Here is an 18,929-nt window from a genome sequence, read left to right on the forward strand (position 1 = left end):
CATATAGCTGTTGTGGATTTTCCATTTATCTCAAGGTTGATGTTTTGCAGTGGTGACCAAGGAATTCTGAGCTCGAAAGAAGGCAGTAAACAGCATTAGTTTAGGGATTTGGGAGTGATGCCGGGGTGGGGATACTGATCCTGTGGTTCAGAGTGCTTACCAGGGGGTTAATAGTCTGGCTCTGGGAAGGCCGTCAAGTGTCCACTCCCTCAGCAAGGCTACCTCTCTTTATTGCAACAGTGGATTTTTATTTCTGAGATTCTTGAAGACAATGGGTTGGTGTGTCCACCCTGAAGGGGGCTGTCTATGCTGCCAATCAAGGTCAGCTTTGCAGGATAATTTCTCAATGTTTGATTGGGCACCGCTGGAGCAGGGTTTCTTTGACCATCTCGCCAGGGAAGACATTCTACAAATTGGGAACCACCACTGAGAAGGCCCTGTCAGTACCAGCCAGGAAGCACCAACAGCTGGGCCTCCCCTGCTGGTCATCAATTGGAGATGGCTGATATTGAGGAAAATGCTTTAATGTCTTTGACTGGAGGGGTGTTGTATCTTAAATGGAGAAATTAGCTCAGCCAAGTCGCTTCTGCTATTAGTTTGGGAGTTTTCAAGACCTCTATTGAGAATTACAGATATTATAAAGATTTCCATAGTAAACATTTTTTTAGCCAAAGCTCAGGATGGAAATAACAATAATAATAATAATTTATTTTTTATACCCTGCCCATCTGGCTGGGTTTCCCCAGCCACTCTGGGCGGCTCCCAACAGAATATTAAAAACACAGTGAAACATCAAACATTAGAAACTTCCCTAAACAGGGCTGCCTTCCGATGTCTTCTAAAAGTCAGATAGTTGTTTATTTCCTTGACATCTGATGGGAGGGCGTTCCACAGGGCGGGCGCCACCACCGAGAAGGCCCTCTGCCTGGTCTAGTGCCAGGGAATGTTTGGTGAATCTTAGTCGTGCTTTATCTACAGTTTTGGTTCTGTACCACTTAAGAGAATTATTTGGCTAAGCAAATTGATAAATAGAAGAATTGTTTCCTTTCTGCCAGAGTAGGTAACAGAACGTCTCATCCAGTTTTTTGGGTTCCTCTGGAGAGCTCAAAGGTGGGATGTGAAGAAGATCTCCCTGTTTGCAGCCTACATTGTGAGGTAGACTGCCTTTGAATGTGGGGGCACCATTTAACTGAAGACTAATATACATTGATAGATCCACTTCCATGAAATTGTCTAATTTGGGAGGGGGATTACACAGACAAAAGGAAAATATTCCCTAGCCAACAATCAATAGGCATATATAAATGATTTTAAAATAAACATCAAATTGTAGAGACCACACCAATGCAAAGTTTATTCAGCCACTCCTCATACTATCTCCAAATAGGTCTTAATCCAGTTTACAAATTCAAGTTGTACATTTGCTTCCAAACACTAAATTCACAACAGAGCAAACCACGTAGCACTGATCAGCTAAAAAGCATCAGTTTGCCAAGCATGTTCTGACCTTTGCCAGCCTGTTGCCCTCCAGACATTTTGGACTCCAACTCCCATGTGATGGCGGTGGCAGTCACCCAAATATCGAGGAGACCAGGTTGGTTGTCAAAGGCTACCCTAAAAGCTGCTTTAAAAGCCATCTTGCCACCTCAGGGAGAAAGGCAATCTACCATTCCATCTCCCAAACATTGGTGGGGATGACTTTAGGGAAAAGGAAGGCTGAGCCTCTGGGCTTACCTGAACACAGCAGGGCTTACTCTTGAGTAGCCATGCTGGAGTCAATTTGGCCAGGACATGTTTAAAGAAATCCATGCACCTCACACACTTCCCATAGGCAGTCTTAACCCTTGGTTACCGGATGTCCCTGGATTTACAAATCAGTCCCCATACAAAATCCATTGATGTTGAAAAGTGTCCCCGGAATTATTGATCTGGTAACCTTAATCATAGGTTAAGGCCTAGTGAATTCAATGGAGCTTACTCCCCAGGCAGTGAGCTCAGGATTATAACCAAGAAGGCTGTTTCAAAAGCACAGCGTCTGGCTTCCTCACCTCCTCCCGCGCCATTCCCCAGGGGAGCGGGCGAGAGAAAGCTGCACCGGTTGGATTTCTGCCACTTTCTCTGCAAACAGGAATCCCCGGGCAAAGTGGCAACCGCAGGTAGGGAGTTTGTCCTTGGTTTGGGGGCTGGAGTGGGATGGGCACCCTTTGCAGAGAGCCCCGCCCTGAAGGATCTCCGCCCCCCCCCCCCTTTTCAGAGCACCCCCCTTCCCAAATACCTGGGCTGCTTCAGAGCATCTCACCCACCCACCCACCTCCTTCCTTTTGAGTCCCATCCGGGCTCGCCTGGGCAGCTGGTGCCGGTGGCGGCGGGAGGGGGGGGCGGATTAAAAGCAACTCCCTCCCTCCTCTCCTGGAGAACAAATAAGGCCGTGACGCAGCGGCGCCGCTGCCGGCGAGCAGGAAAGGCCTTGGCCGGGTGCAGCGAGCGGAGCAGGTGAGCAGCAACCGGGGGGTGGACGACGACCCGGGACGGCTCTGCAGGGCGATCCCCATCGCGGAGGGTCCCACCTGCTGCCTGGCCGGCGCCAGGTGCGCCTGCATCCGCCCGCCTGGCAGGTAAGGAGGAGCAGAGGCAGCAGGAGGCCCGGGACTGGGCGGAGGCTCCCGTAGGGCAGCGCCATCGGCCCGCGTCCGCCTCCGGGAGCCTAACCTCCAGCACCTGCCTCGGGGTGTCTAACCGCGAGCAGCTGTCCCGGGTGCCTTTTTAGGGATCGGCTGAGCATCCGCCCAGGTGCTTCCACTAACCCAGGCGCTGCTCTGCCTTCGGGAGAGCGGGGAGCTGTCCAGGGTGGGGCAAGTGCTGAGCCGAGGCGGCCTCCTCCTCCTGTCTTTAATATTTGGGGGATTTTGTCCCAAGGGCAAAAAAATGGAAAGGGGGAATCTTGTGGTTCAAATTGGATTGGGGGGGGGTTGTCTTCAATGGGGAATATAACACTGGGCCAGAGCCCCAGATTTGCATGCAGATGGTTGCAGGTTCAATTCCCAGGTAAAGATGGGGGAGAATCTACCTGAAACTTTGGAGGGCTGCTGCCAACCAGTGTATGGAATACTGAACCAGATGCACTGATGGTCTGACTCTGTCTAAGGCTTCCTGTGTGACTTCACTTGTGTTTAATTTCAACATCAGTCTTCTTAGCCACTTGCTTTCCTTCCTCCTCACATACCCACAGTTGGTTACCCAAAACGCCCATCTCTGCCACTGACTTCTGAAAGGGCAGTTTCTGTCCACTGCCCTGAAATTGTGATCCAAAACAAGCCCCCGTTTTCTGGGAGGTGTGGCAAAAGCGGTGCATCTGAGCATGTGCAGAGTTCCGCTCCTGTCCTGTCAGCTTGAAGAGCTGACACCCCTTTGTGCACTGGGGTCAAAGTCAGGGGTTTCTGGGGAAGAAAGGCAAAAACCCGGGGCAGCTCTGAGCTCCAGCACCTCTCCCCGCCCCTGTTTAAAAAGGGAGCGCTGCTCACCAGTTCATTAAGGCAAAAGGGGGGCACTGACCCACAAAGCTCAGCCTGCCTTCTCACCTGCCTGCCTTCTCAGTGCCATCCAGTCCAAGGAGTGCCAGCACCTCCTGTCAGCTCCATAGTCTTTCTTGTTGCCTTTGTAGAACTCAACAGGCAGAAAGGGGGGGGGAGTGTGGAGGAAACTAGCCTGAGTTGGCTCTGTCTGTCACTGGCTCTGGTGCCCCCTACTGTTGGGCTCCCTGCCTTCCGCCCTACCAATCCCAGTGGTCACCAGTCGTCACCTGTCCAATTTGGGGCAAGGAGCGAGGAGGGTGAGAGGGGCCATTTTAGATCTAGGGTCAAACTAATGTGACATAGATTGTGCCCTGCATGTCAGAGGAGTCCCTTGGGGATATGTAAAACACACACACACACACACACACACACCTTTGACTCAGGGCTGGACTCTTTTGCCATCAAGGCCATGGACATATTTTCCCAGAGGGTTTTTGTTGTTGTTGTTTTGTTGTTGTTGTTTTTGTGAACATATGCCTAAGTGTGTGGATTTGAGGCAGGGGCCGACCTTTTCAGTGGGGAGGAGGGTTTGCAGAATACAAGAATATAGGGTGGGGGGAGATAGATTCAATATTCAGCTGTAAAAAGAGTCAATTTCAAGAGCATTTTAATGTGTATAAATATACACGTAGATACACAGAACTTATAATCCAAGAAATATGCTTGCTTCTCCTGAGAAATAAACACATGTAGTCTAATAGGTGGGCAGATGGCAACACTTAATCCATTGCAGGGGGTTGGACTAGATGACCATTGCGGGTCCCTTCCAACTCTATTTCTGTGATTCCCTAAATGACACCCCCCCAGCACATAATACCCACATGCCTGCTTTTAAAAAATATACATTTTATTCAGTTTCAACATTTTTAACATATGCAGTCAAAACACAATTTCATATTTTCTCTTTTTCTTGTCAGCTTCCCACCCCTTTTCCACGGAGTTGTTGTTATTCCCCTTCTGCTGCATCCGGTCTTCTTCATGCCTGTTTTGTTGACATCCCTGCAGCCCCACCCACCCAAGTTGCTATTATTGTTGAGATAGGAATAGATGCTAGGAGAGGATATATTTATTAGGTATTATCCTTCCTTCCTTCACATTTGCGATTTCAGCAGAGTGCCGCCCCTTTGTAGCTTGAACGGAAGCTTAGATAGTCTAGATTTAGCTTTTCAGTTTAAGTAATCCAGAGTGCTTTAAGGCAGAGTGGACTCTCCTGGTATTTCCCCCTCCCAGTGGCGTAGCGTGGGTTGTCAGCACCCGGGGCAAGGCAAGTAATTTGCGCCCCCTAACCCGTGGATTTGTGCCCCCTAACCGTGGATTTGCGCCCCCTAACCCTAACCCCCAGATGTTGCGCCCGGTGCGGCCGTCCCCCCCCTGCACCCCCCACGCTATGCCACTGCCCCCTCCCCACATCCCTCAAACAATAATCACACAGACAGTCTCGTAAAATGTAAAATATAACATTTACTCACTCAGAAGAGTAACAGATTCAGGAGGCTTAAAATGGTAAGTTGGTTACAAAGGCATACTTAAGTCGAGCTCAAAATGTGGTGCTCTCACATTGCTCTCACATTGCTGGCATGGTGGGAAAAGATGGAAAGAGATGGAAAGAAATGGAAAAGAGGACATACCCCGGCAGGTAAAGGTAAATGTACCCCTGACCATTTGGTCCAGTCGTGGACGACTCTGGGGTTGCGGCGCTCATCTCGCTCTATAGGCCAAGGGAGCCGGCGTTTGTCTGCAGACAGTTTCCGGGTCATGTGGCCAGCATGACTAAGCCACTTCTGGCAAAACCAGAGCAGCGCACGGAAATGCCGTTTACCTTCCCGCCGGAGTGGTACCTATTTATCTACTTGTACTTTGACATGCTTTCGAACTGCTAGGTTGGCAGGAGCTGGGACCGAGCAACAGGAGCTCACCCCATCGTGGGGATTCGAACCGCCAACCTTCTGATCAGCAAGCACTAGGCTCTGTGGTTTAGACCACAGCGCCACCCACATCGAATATATAGAAATGCCCACCCCCTGTCAGGGCACTGTGGAAGTGTCTCTCGCAGAGTTCTTTCCAGCAAACTTACAGAAAAGCACTGTCAGCTTCAGCTCCTATCATGTGCCTATCTAGCAAAACATGAATGGTTGGTTTGACTTCATTTTAAACATCACACAATAATTGCTGAGGATTCTTCCCTTGGGAAAGAGTTTTCTTTCTTCAGGCAAACTGGTCCCCAGTTACCAAGGGGCAGTCTCCAATCTTCTGGCCCCAATCCCAGGTCAACAGCTTTCTTTGGATGACGACCTTGCCTTTTGTGTCAGTCTTTCTAAAAAAAAAAAAAGCAAAACAGTGTTAAGTGTGTACGGTTGTGTCCGTGCTATTCTGCAAGCTTCACAGGAATATAGGAAGCAGTCTTCTACTGAGTCAGAACCGTGGACCCACCTAGCTTGGCAATGCCTGCACGGACTGACAGCAGCTTTAGGGAAGTTTCTCTCCCAGCCCTACCCGGAGATGCCATGGGTGACTGAACTTGCATGCAGAGCAGATGCATTATATTCATTATAGCCTTTTAAATACATTTGCTGCCCCTCATCTATGAATGGAGAATTCTTCCATTTTGGACCACAGTGCGTGGAGAGTTGTAACCTTCCTGTTTATGCTCAGATGCACAGAAGCGCAGGACAGAAATTCAATCCAATGCTGTTCCCTTGAAAGGAAGAAAAAAAATCCAGGAACAAAAATGGAGGCAGTAAAGGGTTAATATCCACCGCCCATGCACTTTCTGCAATTGACATTTGAAGAAGTACAAAAAATGAGTGTTCTTCATTGTTTGGAGAATTGCTCTGCTGTTTACACAGTGGCCTTGGCTTCTCATGTACTTGCTTATATTGCTATCCCTTTTTATTGGGTTCTGTCTGTGATCTGTCTTTTCGTTCTTTATGCTGAGTCAGGCCATTGGTCCATATAGCGCAGTGTTTCTTACTCTGACTGGCAGCTGCTCTCCGGGGTTTCAGTCAGGGAACGTTCCAAGCTTTACCTGCAGATGCTGCCATTAGGGATTGCTGCCACCTGGGGCCTTCTGCTTGCAAGACAGAGGTTCTGTCACCAAGCTATGGGCCTTCAACCTCGTCCTCTAGGATTTAAGTGTCTTGGAGGGTGTGTGTGAGAGACAGATGCATCCTCATATCAAAACACCAAGCCGTGAGTGGAAAGGCTTCCAAGGCTGTGTGCATTCCTAAAAACTGCTAATAGTTCCTTTAAAAAATAAAGTTGAACAGCCAGTGCAAGACAGGTTGTTACAGAGCAGGCAAAGAGAAAAGGGAAAAAAGGATTCCACAGTACAGTGGTACCTTGGGTTACATACGCTTCAGGTTACAGACTCCGCTAACCCAGAAATAGTACCTCGGGTTAAGAACTTTGCTTGAGGATGAGAACAGAAATCGTGCTCTGGCGGCATGGCAGCAGCAGGAGGCCCCATTAGCTAAAGTGGTGCTTCAGGTTAAGAACAGTTTCAGGTTAAGAACGGACCTCCGGAACGAATTAAGTACTTAACCCGAGGCACTACTGTACAGAATATAGGGCAGTACACAAGAGTATCAGTGTGCAATGGCAGAGGGTCTATTGTGCTTTTGTTCCTGCACGCTGAAGGCAAGCTATGATAGTGAAAATGAGTTTCTACACTGAAGTCCTATGTGTGCTGGGCTCCCTCTCCAATCTCCCCCTTCCCCCAGGGCCTCGCACAACCAGCTTGGAAGGAAAACTTTCCGCACAGGAACACTCTAGCCCATCAAACAGGATATTTTAAAAAGCCAAACCAGTTCTGCAGGAACTTAGGCACAGTGCCCTTGGTTTGCTTCCATTCAACTTCCAACCTCCACCCCCAATCTCTGCCCCAGCTGGCTTCTACGGCTGGTCAAAGCCCTGATGAGCACCTCTGATTTCATGACCCTTTCCTTCCTCGCTTTTGCCCAGGAGTCGGAGGCGCTTCTGCCTTCCCCCCGAACCTTCAAGCGGAGGAAACGGCCCTCCGTCCTTCGTGGCAAGATGGTGACCCGCCTCCCTCGCTCGGCGGACCTGGCCCGCTTCTGCCAGAAGCTCAACCGGGTCAAGACGCTGGAGGACGACATGATGGAGACGTCCTTCAACCGCTGCCTCACCACCGTCGACTTGGCGCTCCTTGGCATTGGTGCCATGGTGGGCTCCGGCCTCTACGTCCTCACGGGCACAGTGGCCAAGGAGACGGCTGGGCCGGCCATCGTCGTGTCCTTCATCATCGCTGGCATTGCCTCGCTGCTGGCTGCCCTCTGCTACGCTGAGTTTGGCGCTCACGTGCCCAAGACAGGCTCGGCCTACATGTTCACCTATGTCTCCGTAGGCGAGATCTGGGCCTTCCTGATCGGGTGGAACGTCATTCTGGAGTACATGATAGGTGGAGCGGCCGTGGCCAGGGCCTGGAGTGGCTACCTGGATGCTATCTTTGACCACCGGATCAAGAACTTCACAGAGACTCATATAGGTAGCTGGCACATCCCCTTCTTGGCCCATTACCCAGACTTCTTGGCCTTTGGCATCCTCCTTGTGGCCACGGCCTTCATCTCCTTCGGCGCCCGCGTCTCCTCCTGGCTCAACCACGTCTTCTCTGCCATCAGCATGGGGGTCATCCTTTTCATCCTCATCATGGGCTTCGTCCTGGCCCGGCCTCAAAACTGGGGGGCCGCCGAAGGAGGGTTTGCCCCGTATGGCATCTCAGGGATCATGGCCGGCTCAGCCACCTGCTTTTACGCCTTCGTGGGCTTCGATGTCATCGCCACCTGCAGCGAGGAGGCCCGCAACCCGCAGAGGGCCATCCCAAGAGCCATTGCCATCTCGCTGAGCCTCGCCACGGGAGCCTACATCCTAGTTTCCATGGTGCTGACGCTCATGGTGCCCTGGCACTCTTTGAATCCCGACTCGGCGCTGGCCGACGCCTTCTACCAGAGGGGCTATTCCTGGGCTGGCTTCATCGTGGCTGCCGGGTCCATCTGCGGTGAGTCAGAGCTGCAGTTCCAGGATGTGGGCTCTTTCTAAACCAGGGATGAGGGAGCTTTCTTTCAGCCTGAGGGCGGCATTCCCTTGTGTGTGACTTTCTGGGGGCTGCACACCACCGGTGGGCAGGGCCGGAGGCAAAAGTGGGTGGAGGAATGGACAGAACTCTCCACGCTAGCAAGAAGGATTTGGTGCCGTTTTGGAAGACGTTCCAGCCAGATAAAAGCACTTAAGAAGTGCAGGGCTGGTGGGGGCTTTGGCCTGGGAGACGGCAGAATCATGCCACACTTACAGAATCATACCCCATTAAATGGACATGGCTTCCCCCCAAAGCATTCTGGGAGCTCTCATTTGTTAAGGGGGCTGAGAATTGTTAGGAGAACCCCTCTTCTTCTTTGGCGATCACTCGTAGCCGAGTAAGATTGTCTTCCATGAACACAGTCTTAGCAGTGAGTCCATAAGTGACTGTGGAGGCCAATCCTGGATCCACACTTCCTTCCACAGTGGGGATATAGATTTCCGGGCGGGAGTTGATCATGGTGAGGGTTTGCCAAGCGTGCCTTCCTCTTAGCACATTTCTCCCTTTGCTCCTGAGTTCAAGTGTCTTCAAACTCCAAGACACCTTTGGTAAAAGCTGTTCTCCAGTTGGAGCTCTCGCAGGCAAGTGTTTCCCAATTGTTGGTGTTTATACTACCTTTTTTAAGATTTGCCTTGAGAGAGTCTTTGAATCTATTTTGTTGACCACCAGCATTACGCTTTCCATTTTTTAAGTTCCATTTTTAACAGCCACACCCTCTTCCCACAACAACCGTGTGGGGTAAGTTAAGCTGTAAGAGGTCAAAACTAGTACTCTGAATTGGGCCCGGAAAGTAATTGGTAGCCAGTGTAGTCGGAGCAGAATAGGTGTAATATGTTCAAACCATCTTGCCCCAATGAGCAACCTGGCACTGAATTCTGCACCAGCTGAAGTTTCCGAACCGTCTTCAGAGGTAGCCCTACATATAACGCATGGCAGTAATCTAACCTTGAGGTTACCAGAGTATAGACAACAGTAGTTAGGCTATCCATGTCCAGATAGGGGTGTAGCTGGGCTACCAGCCAAAGCTGATGGAAGGCCACTGGGCCACTAAGGCCACCTGAGCCTCAAGCGACAGCAGATAATAATAGTAGTTGTTGTTGTCTTGGCTCACTGGGTGACCTAACATGATGGCTGCTGTGACCCATGGATGCCTTTTGCCTTTATGGGTCTAAGGTGCTAGCCGGCTACATTAGGAGATGGGGTGGGTCCTCTGTTTTGGCTTGCCTACTCCATCCCTCTAGGGCCAGGGCCTTGCAGAGCCAGGCAGCAGCCCGGGCCAGGTAGATAATGTGCCCCCCCCTTTTTACCGTGGGGATAACTGAAGTCTTATAAATAAGTATATAAATAATTTTCACAAAAGTTATGCTGACAAATAATTTTATTTCAAGGCTTGAACCCTATCTGCATATAAAGACAAAATGGAAAATATAGATATACAATAGTGCTTTTTAAAAATACATAGGGAAAAGGATTATTTTAAGTGAATATGCTGACCGAGGCCCCCTTTGGAATTGGAGGCCCGGGCCAAGTGCCCATATGCCCCCCCCCTCTGGGCCTGCCCAGGGCTGTCCTGCTTCTCCAGGAAGCTTTAACAGGGACTGCCTGCCTTGTGGGTGGCATCTCTCTGGCTCACCTGCCCTTTCCCTTTCTTCTCACTCTCTCCAGCCATGAACACCGTTCTCCTCAGCAACCTCTTCTCTCTCCCTCGCATCGTTTACGCCATGGCAGAGGACGGGCTCTTCTTCAAGGTCTTCTCGCGTGTCCACCCTCGGACGCAGGTCCCCGTGGTGGCCATTGTGGTCTTTGGCATCCTCATGTCTCTCCTGGCCCTCAGCCTGGACCTGGAGGCTTTGGTCCAGTTCCTGTCCATCGGCACCCTCTTGGCGTACACCTTTGTGGCTGCCAGCGTGATCATTCTGCGCTTCCAGCGGGTCAAGACGGAGGAAGCTTCCAGCGCATCCGCCAGGAGTGAGGCTTCTGCCCCGGCGTCCACCGAGAGCATCGGTGCCACGGAACCCAAGGAATACGAGTCTTTCTCAGATAAGCTCCACCTGGTGGGCAAGGATAAGTCGAAAAGCAGGCGAGAAGGGGGGCAGATGAAGGCCTTTTTTGAACCCTACCTAGGCTTCCTGGCTGACTTTGACCCCGGCGAAGTGGTCACAGTGGCCGTGATCGTCCTCATGGTGTCAGCAATCTGCTTATCCTCCATCCTGGTGTTTGGGCTGAACCAGCTCCACCTCCCCACTTGGAGCTTCGCCTTGCTGGTCCTCCTCTTCAGCCTGGCCTTCGTGTTCAGTGTGGTCCTCATCAGCGTTCATCAGCAGCAGCAAAGCACCCAGACATTCCAGGTAGAGATGGGGGAGAGATTTGACACCGTTTGCATTTATTATTATTATTATTATTAATTGTATACCGCCCTATACCCGTAGATCTCAGGGTGGTTCATAACACAAAGTTGCAATATGCGGAGCACAAAATACATAATAATCAAAATGATTAACAATGCTAATGTATACACACTAATAAACAATACCTTCCCCAACAAAAGCCCCTAGACAATACTCCAGCCCACATGTACAAAAATCTAAATTAACATGTAACATTCAGCAATGATTTAAAACAACCCCACTCTCCAAATAAAACAGTATTGTCCATATTCCCAGAGCCGGCACACCAAGCGGGCCTTGCCAAGCGAGCAAAGCAGAGAACTTAAAAACTCTTGGGATGCCAGTATCTCCAAGCGGGTATGGTGCAAAAAAAGAGCTTTTAAACTGCTTGCCTTGCTTAGGTTTAACTTGCTTCGTCTTAATTAGCCGGCCTCCAGCTGCAAACAGTTGAAATCACACAAGTTAGATGCACGGGAGACGCAATCATATTGTACACCAACCGAAACACAGCTTGCTGTCAAAATTCACACATCTTTGAATTTTGCAATGCTAGTTTTCCAGACAGGAATTATTATTATTGTTATTATTATTATTGATAACTACAATAATTAAATCTATACCCTGTCCTTTCTCTGAAAGGAGCCCCAGGGAAGTGATCAGTTACACAGATTAAAAACAAGAACAAAGAATAAAAACTCTAAAACAGTTAAAATGTTCTAAAAAGAAGGGCAATTTAAAACATCTAATAGTAGTTAAAAACATTCTTCCCTTCCAAAAATCTTAGGATTGCCAGGAACAGTATTCTTTAGCCCCCAGCAGCTGAATAAACAGGGATGTTTTCAAATTCCTTTTCACCCTACCTTGGGCACCAGCAAACCATGCTATATCACTGGCCCCTGGTTATCAATGGACATTCAGAGAACAAGGGGTGCAAAGAGTCTTAAAAGAAGGTTAACCCACCCATGTGAGGGATGGCATTTGTCCCACCCTGTGTTTTTTCAATCAGCCCTGCTGGAAAAGACCGCTAAGTGCATCCTCCTGTTTTCCTACTCTCAGTTCCCTGGGTCTTCTTTTTCTTCAGCTCCCTCTGGTGCCACTGACTCCAGCGCTGAGCATTTTCATCAATGTCTACCTCATGCTGAAACTCAACTACATGACCTGGATCCGGTTCTCTGTGTGGCTGATCGCAGGTGAGTTTGGGGATCGGGTGCACACAGATGCACCCAAGAGCGAGGAGAGAAATCGGGAGAAGTAATGTGGAAGGAAAGTGCATATATTGTGGTGAAACGTGCCTTAAAAATGAATATAATTACTGTAATCAGGGGTGCCAACTGTTGGGATACTGCCGGGAAGATGGGGGCATCAGGCAGGCCCCCAGCTGGCTCCAGCCACCGGCCGGCAGCCGGACAATCACCAGTCTCCCTTGGAATGGCATCAATCAGTGACACGAGTCTCAGAGACGTTTAGAGACCCGTACACGCTCTATCAGCAGAGTGTGTAAATCTTCTCACACCAGAAGAGGTGGACAGAGCCATGTGTAAGCAGTATATTATAGCATTTTATTCAGCACCAGGAACAAAGGAAAAAACATGTCTGCTTCCCTTCGTCTGCGGCAAAACAGCAGCAATACAAACCGGAGTTCCCAGCAAGCGCTGGAAGTAAACAGGCATGTGACACACAACAGTCATACCTGTACCCTTTTAAGGTGGAATGGAACTATATCCTAACACCAACTTGAATAAAATATTGGGGGGCAGGTAAGCCCTACACCACATAATTGATCACATGACGTGGTGCACACACACCATTTAAATGGCAATTTCATTGGAAATTTGTGGGGCTGCCCCCCTCTACTTGACACCCCTGTAATTAAAGAGGTTAGCAGACAAAAATCCATTCCATTGGGGGAAATGGCTTTGAGAACATTTGTGCATAAGAAGAAATTCACACCAAAATGCTGATGAATGTTCACGAGGACTTAAAAAATAAATAAATTGCAGACCGCTATGGGAAGGTGGGGAACTACTGAACTTAAGGCTGGGAAAAGGAGAAACTGGATTTGACAAATATGCCCATCCCTAATGTCTAAAGCATTCTTTCCCAACCTGGGGCCCTCCAGACGGTTTGGACTGCAATTCTTCTCACCCTCAGTCAGCAGTTGAATCATGCTTAGGGCTAATGGGAGTTTAAAGGTAAAGGTAAAGGTAAAGGGACCCCTGACCACTAGGCCCAGCCATGGCCGACTCTGGGGTTCTCGCTTTATTGGCCGAGGGAGCCGGTGTGGCCAGCATGACTAAGCTGCTTCTGGCGAACCAGAGCAGCACACGGAAACGCTGTTTACCTTCCCGCCGGAGTGGTACCTATTTATCTACTTGCACCTTGACATGCTTTCAAACTGCTAGGTTGGCAGGAGCAACGGGAGCTCACCCCGTTGCAGGGATTCGAACCGCCAACCTTCTGATCGGCAAGTCCTAGGCTCTGTGGTTTAACCCACAATTAACAAAAACAATAATCCACACACACACAGTTTAAATAGCCATAGATTGTTTAATTAGCCAAAGGCCTGGGAGAAGAGGAATGTTTTTGCCTGGCACCTAAAAATATGTAATGAAGGCGCCAGATGAGCCTCCCTGGGGAGAACATTCCACAAATGGGGAGCCACCACAGAAAAGGCCTGTTCTCGTGTTGCAACCCTCCGGACCTCTCGCAGAAGGAGCACATGAAGAAGGGCCTCAGATGATGATCACAGGGTCCGGGTTGGTTCATCTGGAGATAGGCAGTCCTTGACATATGTATAATGGCAGGTGGAGCTGGATCTAAGCATTGCAACTGGGGGTTAGCCAAAGCGGTGCGCTTCAGATGTTATCTGAATTAGCATTTATTAAATTTGTTAGACTCCTTTCTCCCTACAGAAATACAAAGTGCAAAAAGTCAAAAACGAAACAGCAGAATAACAATTTCTCTGTATTGAAAATCACACAACCCCACAAGGAAATCAACATCAGCAAGATAATCAATAACTTAGAACAAATCGGAAATTATATTTCACCAAAAGCCTGCAAGTAGAAAAAGCAGAGTCTGCCCTTTTCCCATCTGCCAGGAAACAAGAGGGGGCCTTTGAGTGTACCAGCTGGCTGGGGCTGATGGGGAGTTGTAATTCAAACCAATTGGGGAGGGCACCAGGTTGGGGAAGGTTGGTCTTAGATGCATGCCACCATTCTGGGCTCTGGTGCTGGGTTTGGAGGTTGAGGCTGCTGATCTGTCTCTTTGTGCGTTCGTTTCCAGGTTTGCTGGTTTATTTTGGTTACGGCATCTGGCACAGCAAAGAGAACCTACGGGAGCCCACGGCACACTCGGTCTGTGCCCGCTACGTGGTTTTCCCAAGCGGCAGCCTGGAAGAGACAGTCCAGGCTGTGCAGCCCAGCACTCAGCCCTCTCAGGGATTGGAGGAAATGGCAGGCGATGAAGAAGCCAAGAGGTGATGCGGAGAGGCCTAACTTGGAGGAGACCCTTCCCTTTGACCACCACCCCCAGCCCACCCACCACTCTCCAGTGTTTTGGCAGAAAGAAGAGGAGCCCTCGTCTGATTCAGCCAGGAAGACTCTGGGAGTGCTATTGAGCAGAGACTCACTGCTTCTGCTTTCCTGCTTGGTCTGTGTTTCTGCTCTGGAAAGCTGGACCCATCTTGCTGTTGAAAACTGCCCAGTCTATCCTGCCCTCCAGCTTGGAACTGAGAGCTGATCTGCAGACAGCCCATCTCAACCCGCAGCGGACGGGGGGCGGGCTGTCTTTGTACTTTTCCATTATCTACGTGTTCCCCCCTTTTCTTTCCTCCAGGCTGCTGCCCTGGCTGCCTGCAACCTTCATTCCAGGTGTCCCGTTTAGATTATTTTGGGGTGGCTCCTGTTTGATGGGTTTGTACAAAAGGGCAAGATGGGAGGGGCACCTCTGTGCCAGCTTCAGGGCTCGGTTCTCATTCCCAGACCGCTAGGCGAGACTGTGTTGGCTCTGCTTTGACGGAAGTCTGTCTCTTGCCTGCCGCAAAATACACTAGAGTAAATGGCATCTCTGCGTGGAACGAGGCAGTAGGCATTTTTGCACTGTGAGTGCGTCTGTCTCTCAATGATGCCTGGTGGATTGTGTATGCCAGAAAGCATGGACCACAACTGCCATCATCCCCAGCCGGCACAGCCTGATGGTGATGATGATTGATTGACAACCTGCCCTTCACCCTAAGGTCCCAGGGTGGTTCACAGCATTAAAACACAACATTAAAAGCAATTTCAAATAACTTGCAACCATAACTATAAGTTGGATCCTAAAAATATACACCTCATGTCAAAAGCCAGAGTAAAGAGATGCACCTTCAGGATCCTCTAAAAGCTGCACAATGAAGGTGCCAGATGCACTTCTGCGGGGAGGGACTTCTCCAGTTTAGGGGCCACCACAGAGAAGGCCCTCTCCCAGACCGCCCCCACCCCAAGCCCCTGAGGGCAGAGGAACTACCAAGAGGGACTGCCCTGCTGATCTCAGAACCCGATGGTCTCTAGGGAACACTGTGGTCTGTCAGTATTTGAGGCCTGAGTCATTTCGGGCTTTAAACACCAACATCAGCACCTTGAATTGGGCCCAGAAGCGAGCTGTCAACCAGTGCAGCTGTTTTAAAATGCGGGAGATCTAAATGGATTACCCCAGCCAGTAATCTGACTGCTGTGTTTTAGACTAAGTGAAGTTTCCAAATCGTCTTCAAGGGTAGCCCCACGTAGACTGCATTGCAGTAATCCAGTCTGGAAGTTAACAGAGCTTGGGGATAGGTGTTAAAGTCCAGGTTGGTGAAGAAAAGAAGGGATTTATCACCTTCTCCACCAAATCAACTTACCATTTCTCAGCCCCTTCTGCCTTTTAGTGTTCGATAACCAACTCCCCCCTCTCAGCAGCTCAAAGATGGCATGGATTGAACAGGTGCCAGCCAGGCAAACGATACCTTAATTGGTGACAGCTCAGGTATGCCCCACAATACTTGTAGCTCCCAGAACTGAACTTGGACATGCACTTTTAAAAAAAATTTCACACTAGAAAAGTTAAGTGTGTGGCTATTCCTCATTCTGGAAATATTCCAGTGGAAAGGGGCTATGTACAAAAAGGTGAAATCATAGAATGGTAGCATTGGAAGGGACCCTGAGGGTAATCAAATCCAACCCCGTGCAAAGCAGGAATCTCAACTAATGATACATGACCAATGGTCATCCAACTTCTGCTTAAAAACCTCCAAGGAAGGAGAATCCACCACCGTTAAACAGCTCTTACTGTCAGAAAGTTCTTCTTCAAGTTTAGTTGAAATCTCCTTTCTTGTGACTTAAATCCACTGGTTCATAAAGTAGATACCTGTCCTTGGGAGACCGTCTGCCCTGTTTCCATGTCAGAGACTCTTCTGGGGCATGTTTCTGCAGCAGCAGTGGCTAAACCATCTGATTGTACCTATTTTAGAGAACCCCACCTGCTAATGGTGAGGCTCATGGCAAGGCCACAGCCAGGGACTCGTGCACAATTCCAGCAGGGAGCCTCCTCTATGGCCACTTACGGGTTTGTCTTTAATTCATTCCATAGCACAGAACTTAGGGGTTGCTGCAGACAACTTGCAGCAGATAACTGGAAGAACGTTTCACTGAACTCTGAGGGGTTTAGCTTTTGAGTAGACATGGAGGGGGGCTGCACTGCTTTCTGGAAAATGGCATTGTTTTGTTCAATTTTGAGTGAGGAAAACACTTGCTCAACCCCCCAACATGGTGCCTTCCAGCTTGGTTTGGGCGACCACCGCCATCGCCGCCAGACAACACAGCCATGCTGGTTGGGGCATACCTAGGGATTGGCCAGGTTGGCCCCTGCCAACCGCACAGGCACAGAGGGCACAAAAATGGCATCTCTCTCAGCGCCTTGGCAGAGGAATCTGGACGCCGTCACAGCAGCCCTGCAGAGCCTCCTTCCTGGCAGCGCTGGTGGTTAGTTTGTGCAGTGGGGCTCCCCGTGACAACATCCCTGCCTGGTCCTCTGTCCTCTCTACACTATGCCCCACCCTCCACTCCCACTGCGTGCCCCCAGAAGGGGCTTTCAGCTGATGTGGTGGCTAAGAAATGTCAGGCAAGGCTCTTTATTTAGCACAGCCGAGTTGCTTTCCCCTGGTTTCTTTCCCGCCTTGACCAATTTCTGGGGCATGTGACGCTGTGGGTTTAACCCAGAAAGCAAGGACCGTTGACTTAATGTCAAAGAACCAGCCAGCTGTAAATTGCACCGGCAAAGTTGGAGTTAACTTGTTACTAGCCAAAGCACAATTTTCACAGTCGGCCAAGTGTCGGGTCTAATAAGCATAGCAGCTCATTCCCAGTAGGCCTGGCCCCATGAATCAGCTGCAGAGATTGAAAGTCCCCGCCTCCCTACAGCTGTCTAAGTCCCCTCCACTCCACGGCTTTTTCCAAGCAACCAGAGACTATGCCTGGGTGCAGCCTGCCACTGTTCTGCCCATTTCAGCTCTCTTCTGGTTCTGGGAGAGAAAGTGGGGAGGAACTTATCACAGCAGGAGGAGGAAACACCCGTGACTCTTCACCAGCCTTACTCATCTCTGCCTCTTGGTCTCCCTTCTCTCCATAACCCATTTCAGCTTCTGCCTCCGATTCTGGGCTTCTCTCTGCCACCAACTCTTCCTCTCACCAAGCCCTGTTGCCTCTTCCCAGTCTTCTCCCTTTGACCATTCATTGTTGTCCCATCACCATTCCCCAGGACACGAGCCTTTTTCCTTTGGGGGTTCCCCAGCTGATGCCTCTCAGCGGTCCAGGACACTTCAACAGGGCTTGTTTCCGAGTAACGTGTGCACTGGGAATGCAACCTCCGAGTTACTGCCTTTCTGCTGGCACCTTGCCAGAAGTAACAGGAAGGCAAGCAAAGTATTGTCCAAAGTTCCTGCCTCTGACTTGCCAGATTTAGGCTGCAGTCCTGTGTACCCACTTTCCTGGGAGTAATCTCCATTGAACTTGGTGGGATTTAACTTTTGAGTAGACATTTATAGGATCGTGCTGTTAAAACACCTGGTTTAAGAGTCATTTGTGATTACTGAATTATGTCATGTATTTATTTTCAGAGAGGAGTGGGGACACCAATTGCCAAGGGTGCAAGGAAGCCCACGTATGCCTCTGCATGTTGGCAAAGGCTGATGGGAGTTATAGTCCATAATGGGTATGGAGGTTGGAGCTGATGGGAATTATAGTCCCAAACATCTGGAGGGCACCAGACTGGCAAAGTTTCCACAGCCTTTTTAAAAGGACCGTTTATACTGCCACCCACCGGGTCACACACTAACTCAGGGCCAAACCTCCTGCCACAGCACAGGCCGCAGGCTGCTTAGGAATCTCAAAATGGCCTCCCTGCTCTCGTGAAGCTGCCCTCCTTCTCCAAAGAACCAGCCGAGTATTTGCTCAACTGCTTAGCATGAATCTGAGCACGATAACTGCCCTTCACCACCCCCTGCCAGCCCCACTTTGTCAGGCTGTGTTCTCCTGTGTGCATTTGGCTTTCCCAGAAGCAGATCCCAAGGGCCAATCTTTCTTGTATAGTTTGCCTGGGGACCTCCGCTGCCGCTGTGCCTGACACGCCATCAGGGGTGGCATCACTTACATGTTGCTCACACTGACTCTTGGATTCTGTTGTCTCAGAGGCTAGTGCAAAAACACTGAGAGGCCAAGAGAGGTCCCGAGAAGGAAGGCAGGCTTTTCTTCTTGCAGATTGCTGGCAATGGAAGCCCAGAGAGCAAAGTTCTCTCCTTGCTCTCACCCACAGATGGAGGGAGGTTGTGCAGCTGCTTATGAGACGCTGGAAGCTGGGTTTTGT

The 18,929-nt window shown here is 49.9% G+C and overlaps 1 protein-coding gene across 3 annotated transcripts; it reads left to right on the forward strand.

Annotated features, from left to right (window-relative positions):
- Positions 1 to 2,066: 2,066 nt before the first annotated feature.
- SLC7A4 (solute carrier family 7 member 4) lies at positions 2,067 to 16,136 on the forward strand (the record flags this gene model as incomplete). Of its 3 annotated transcripts, none has more annotated exons than XM_083417703.1 (5): positions 2,067 to 2,156; positions 7,533 to 8,586; positions 10,330 to 11,012; positions 12,133 to 12,241; positions 14,337 to 16,136. In XM_083417703.1, 4 exons carry the CDS (start codon positions 7,605 to 7,607, stop codon positions 14,531 to 14,533), a joined length of 1,971 nt encoding a protein of 656 aa, XP_083273829.1. In that variant the 3' UTR covers positions 14,534 to 16,136. The 3 variants fall into 3 exon arrangements, with proteins under 3 accessions (XP_083273829.1, XP_083273830.1, XP_083273828.1); XM_083417704.1 differs by lacking the exon at positions 2,067 to 2,156 and adding an exon at positions 2,417 to 2,493; XM_083417702.1 differs by lacking the exon at positions 2,067 to 2,156 and having other exon boundaries at positions 7,485 to 8,586.
- Positions 16,137 to 18,929: the final 2,793 nt, after the last annotated feature.

This window comes from Podarcis tiliguerta, assembly GCF_965153285.1.
Source record: "Podarcis tiliguerta genome assembly, chromosome: 16".
NCBI lineage: Eukaryota > Metazoa > Chordata > Lepidosauria > Squamata > Lacertidae > Podarcis > Podarcis tiliguerta.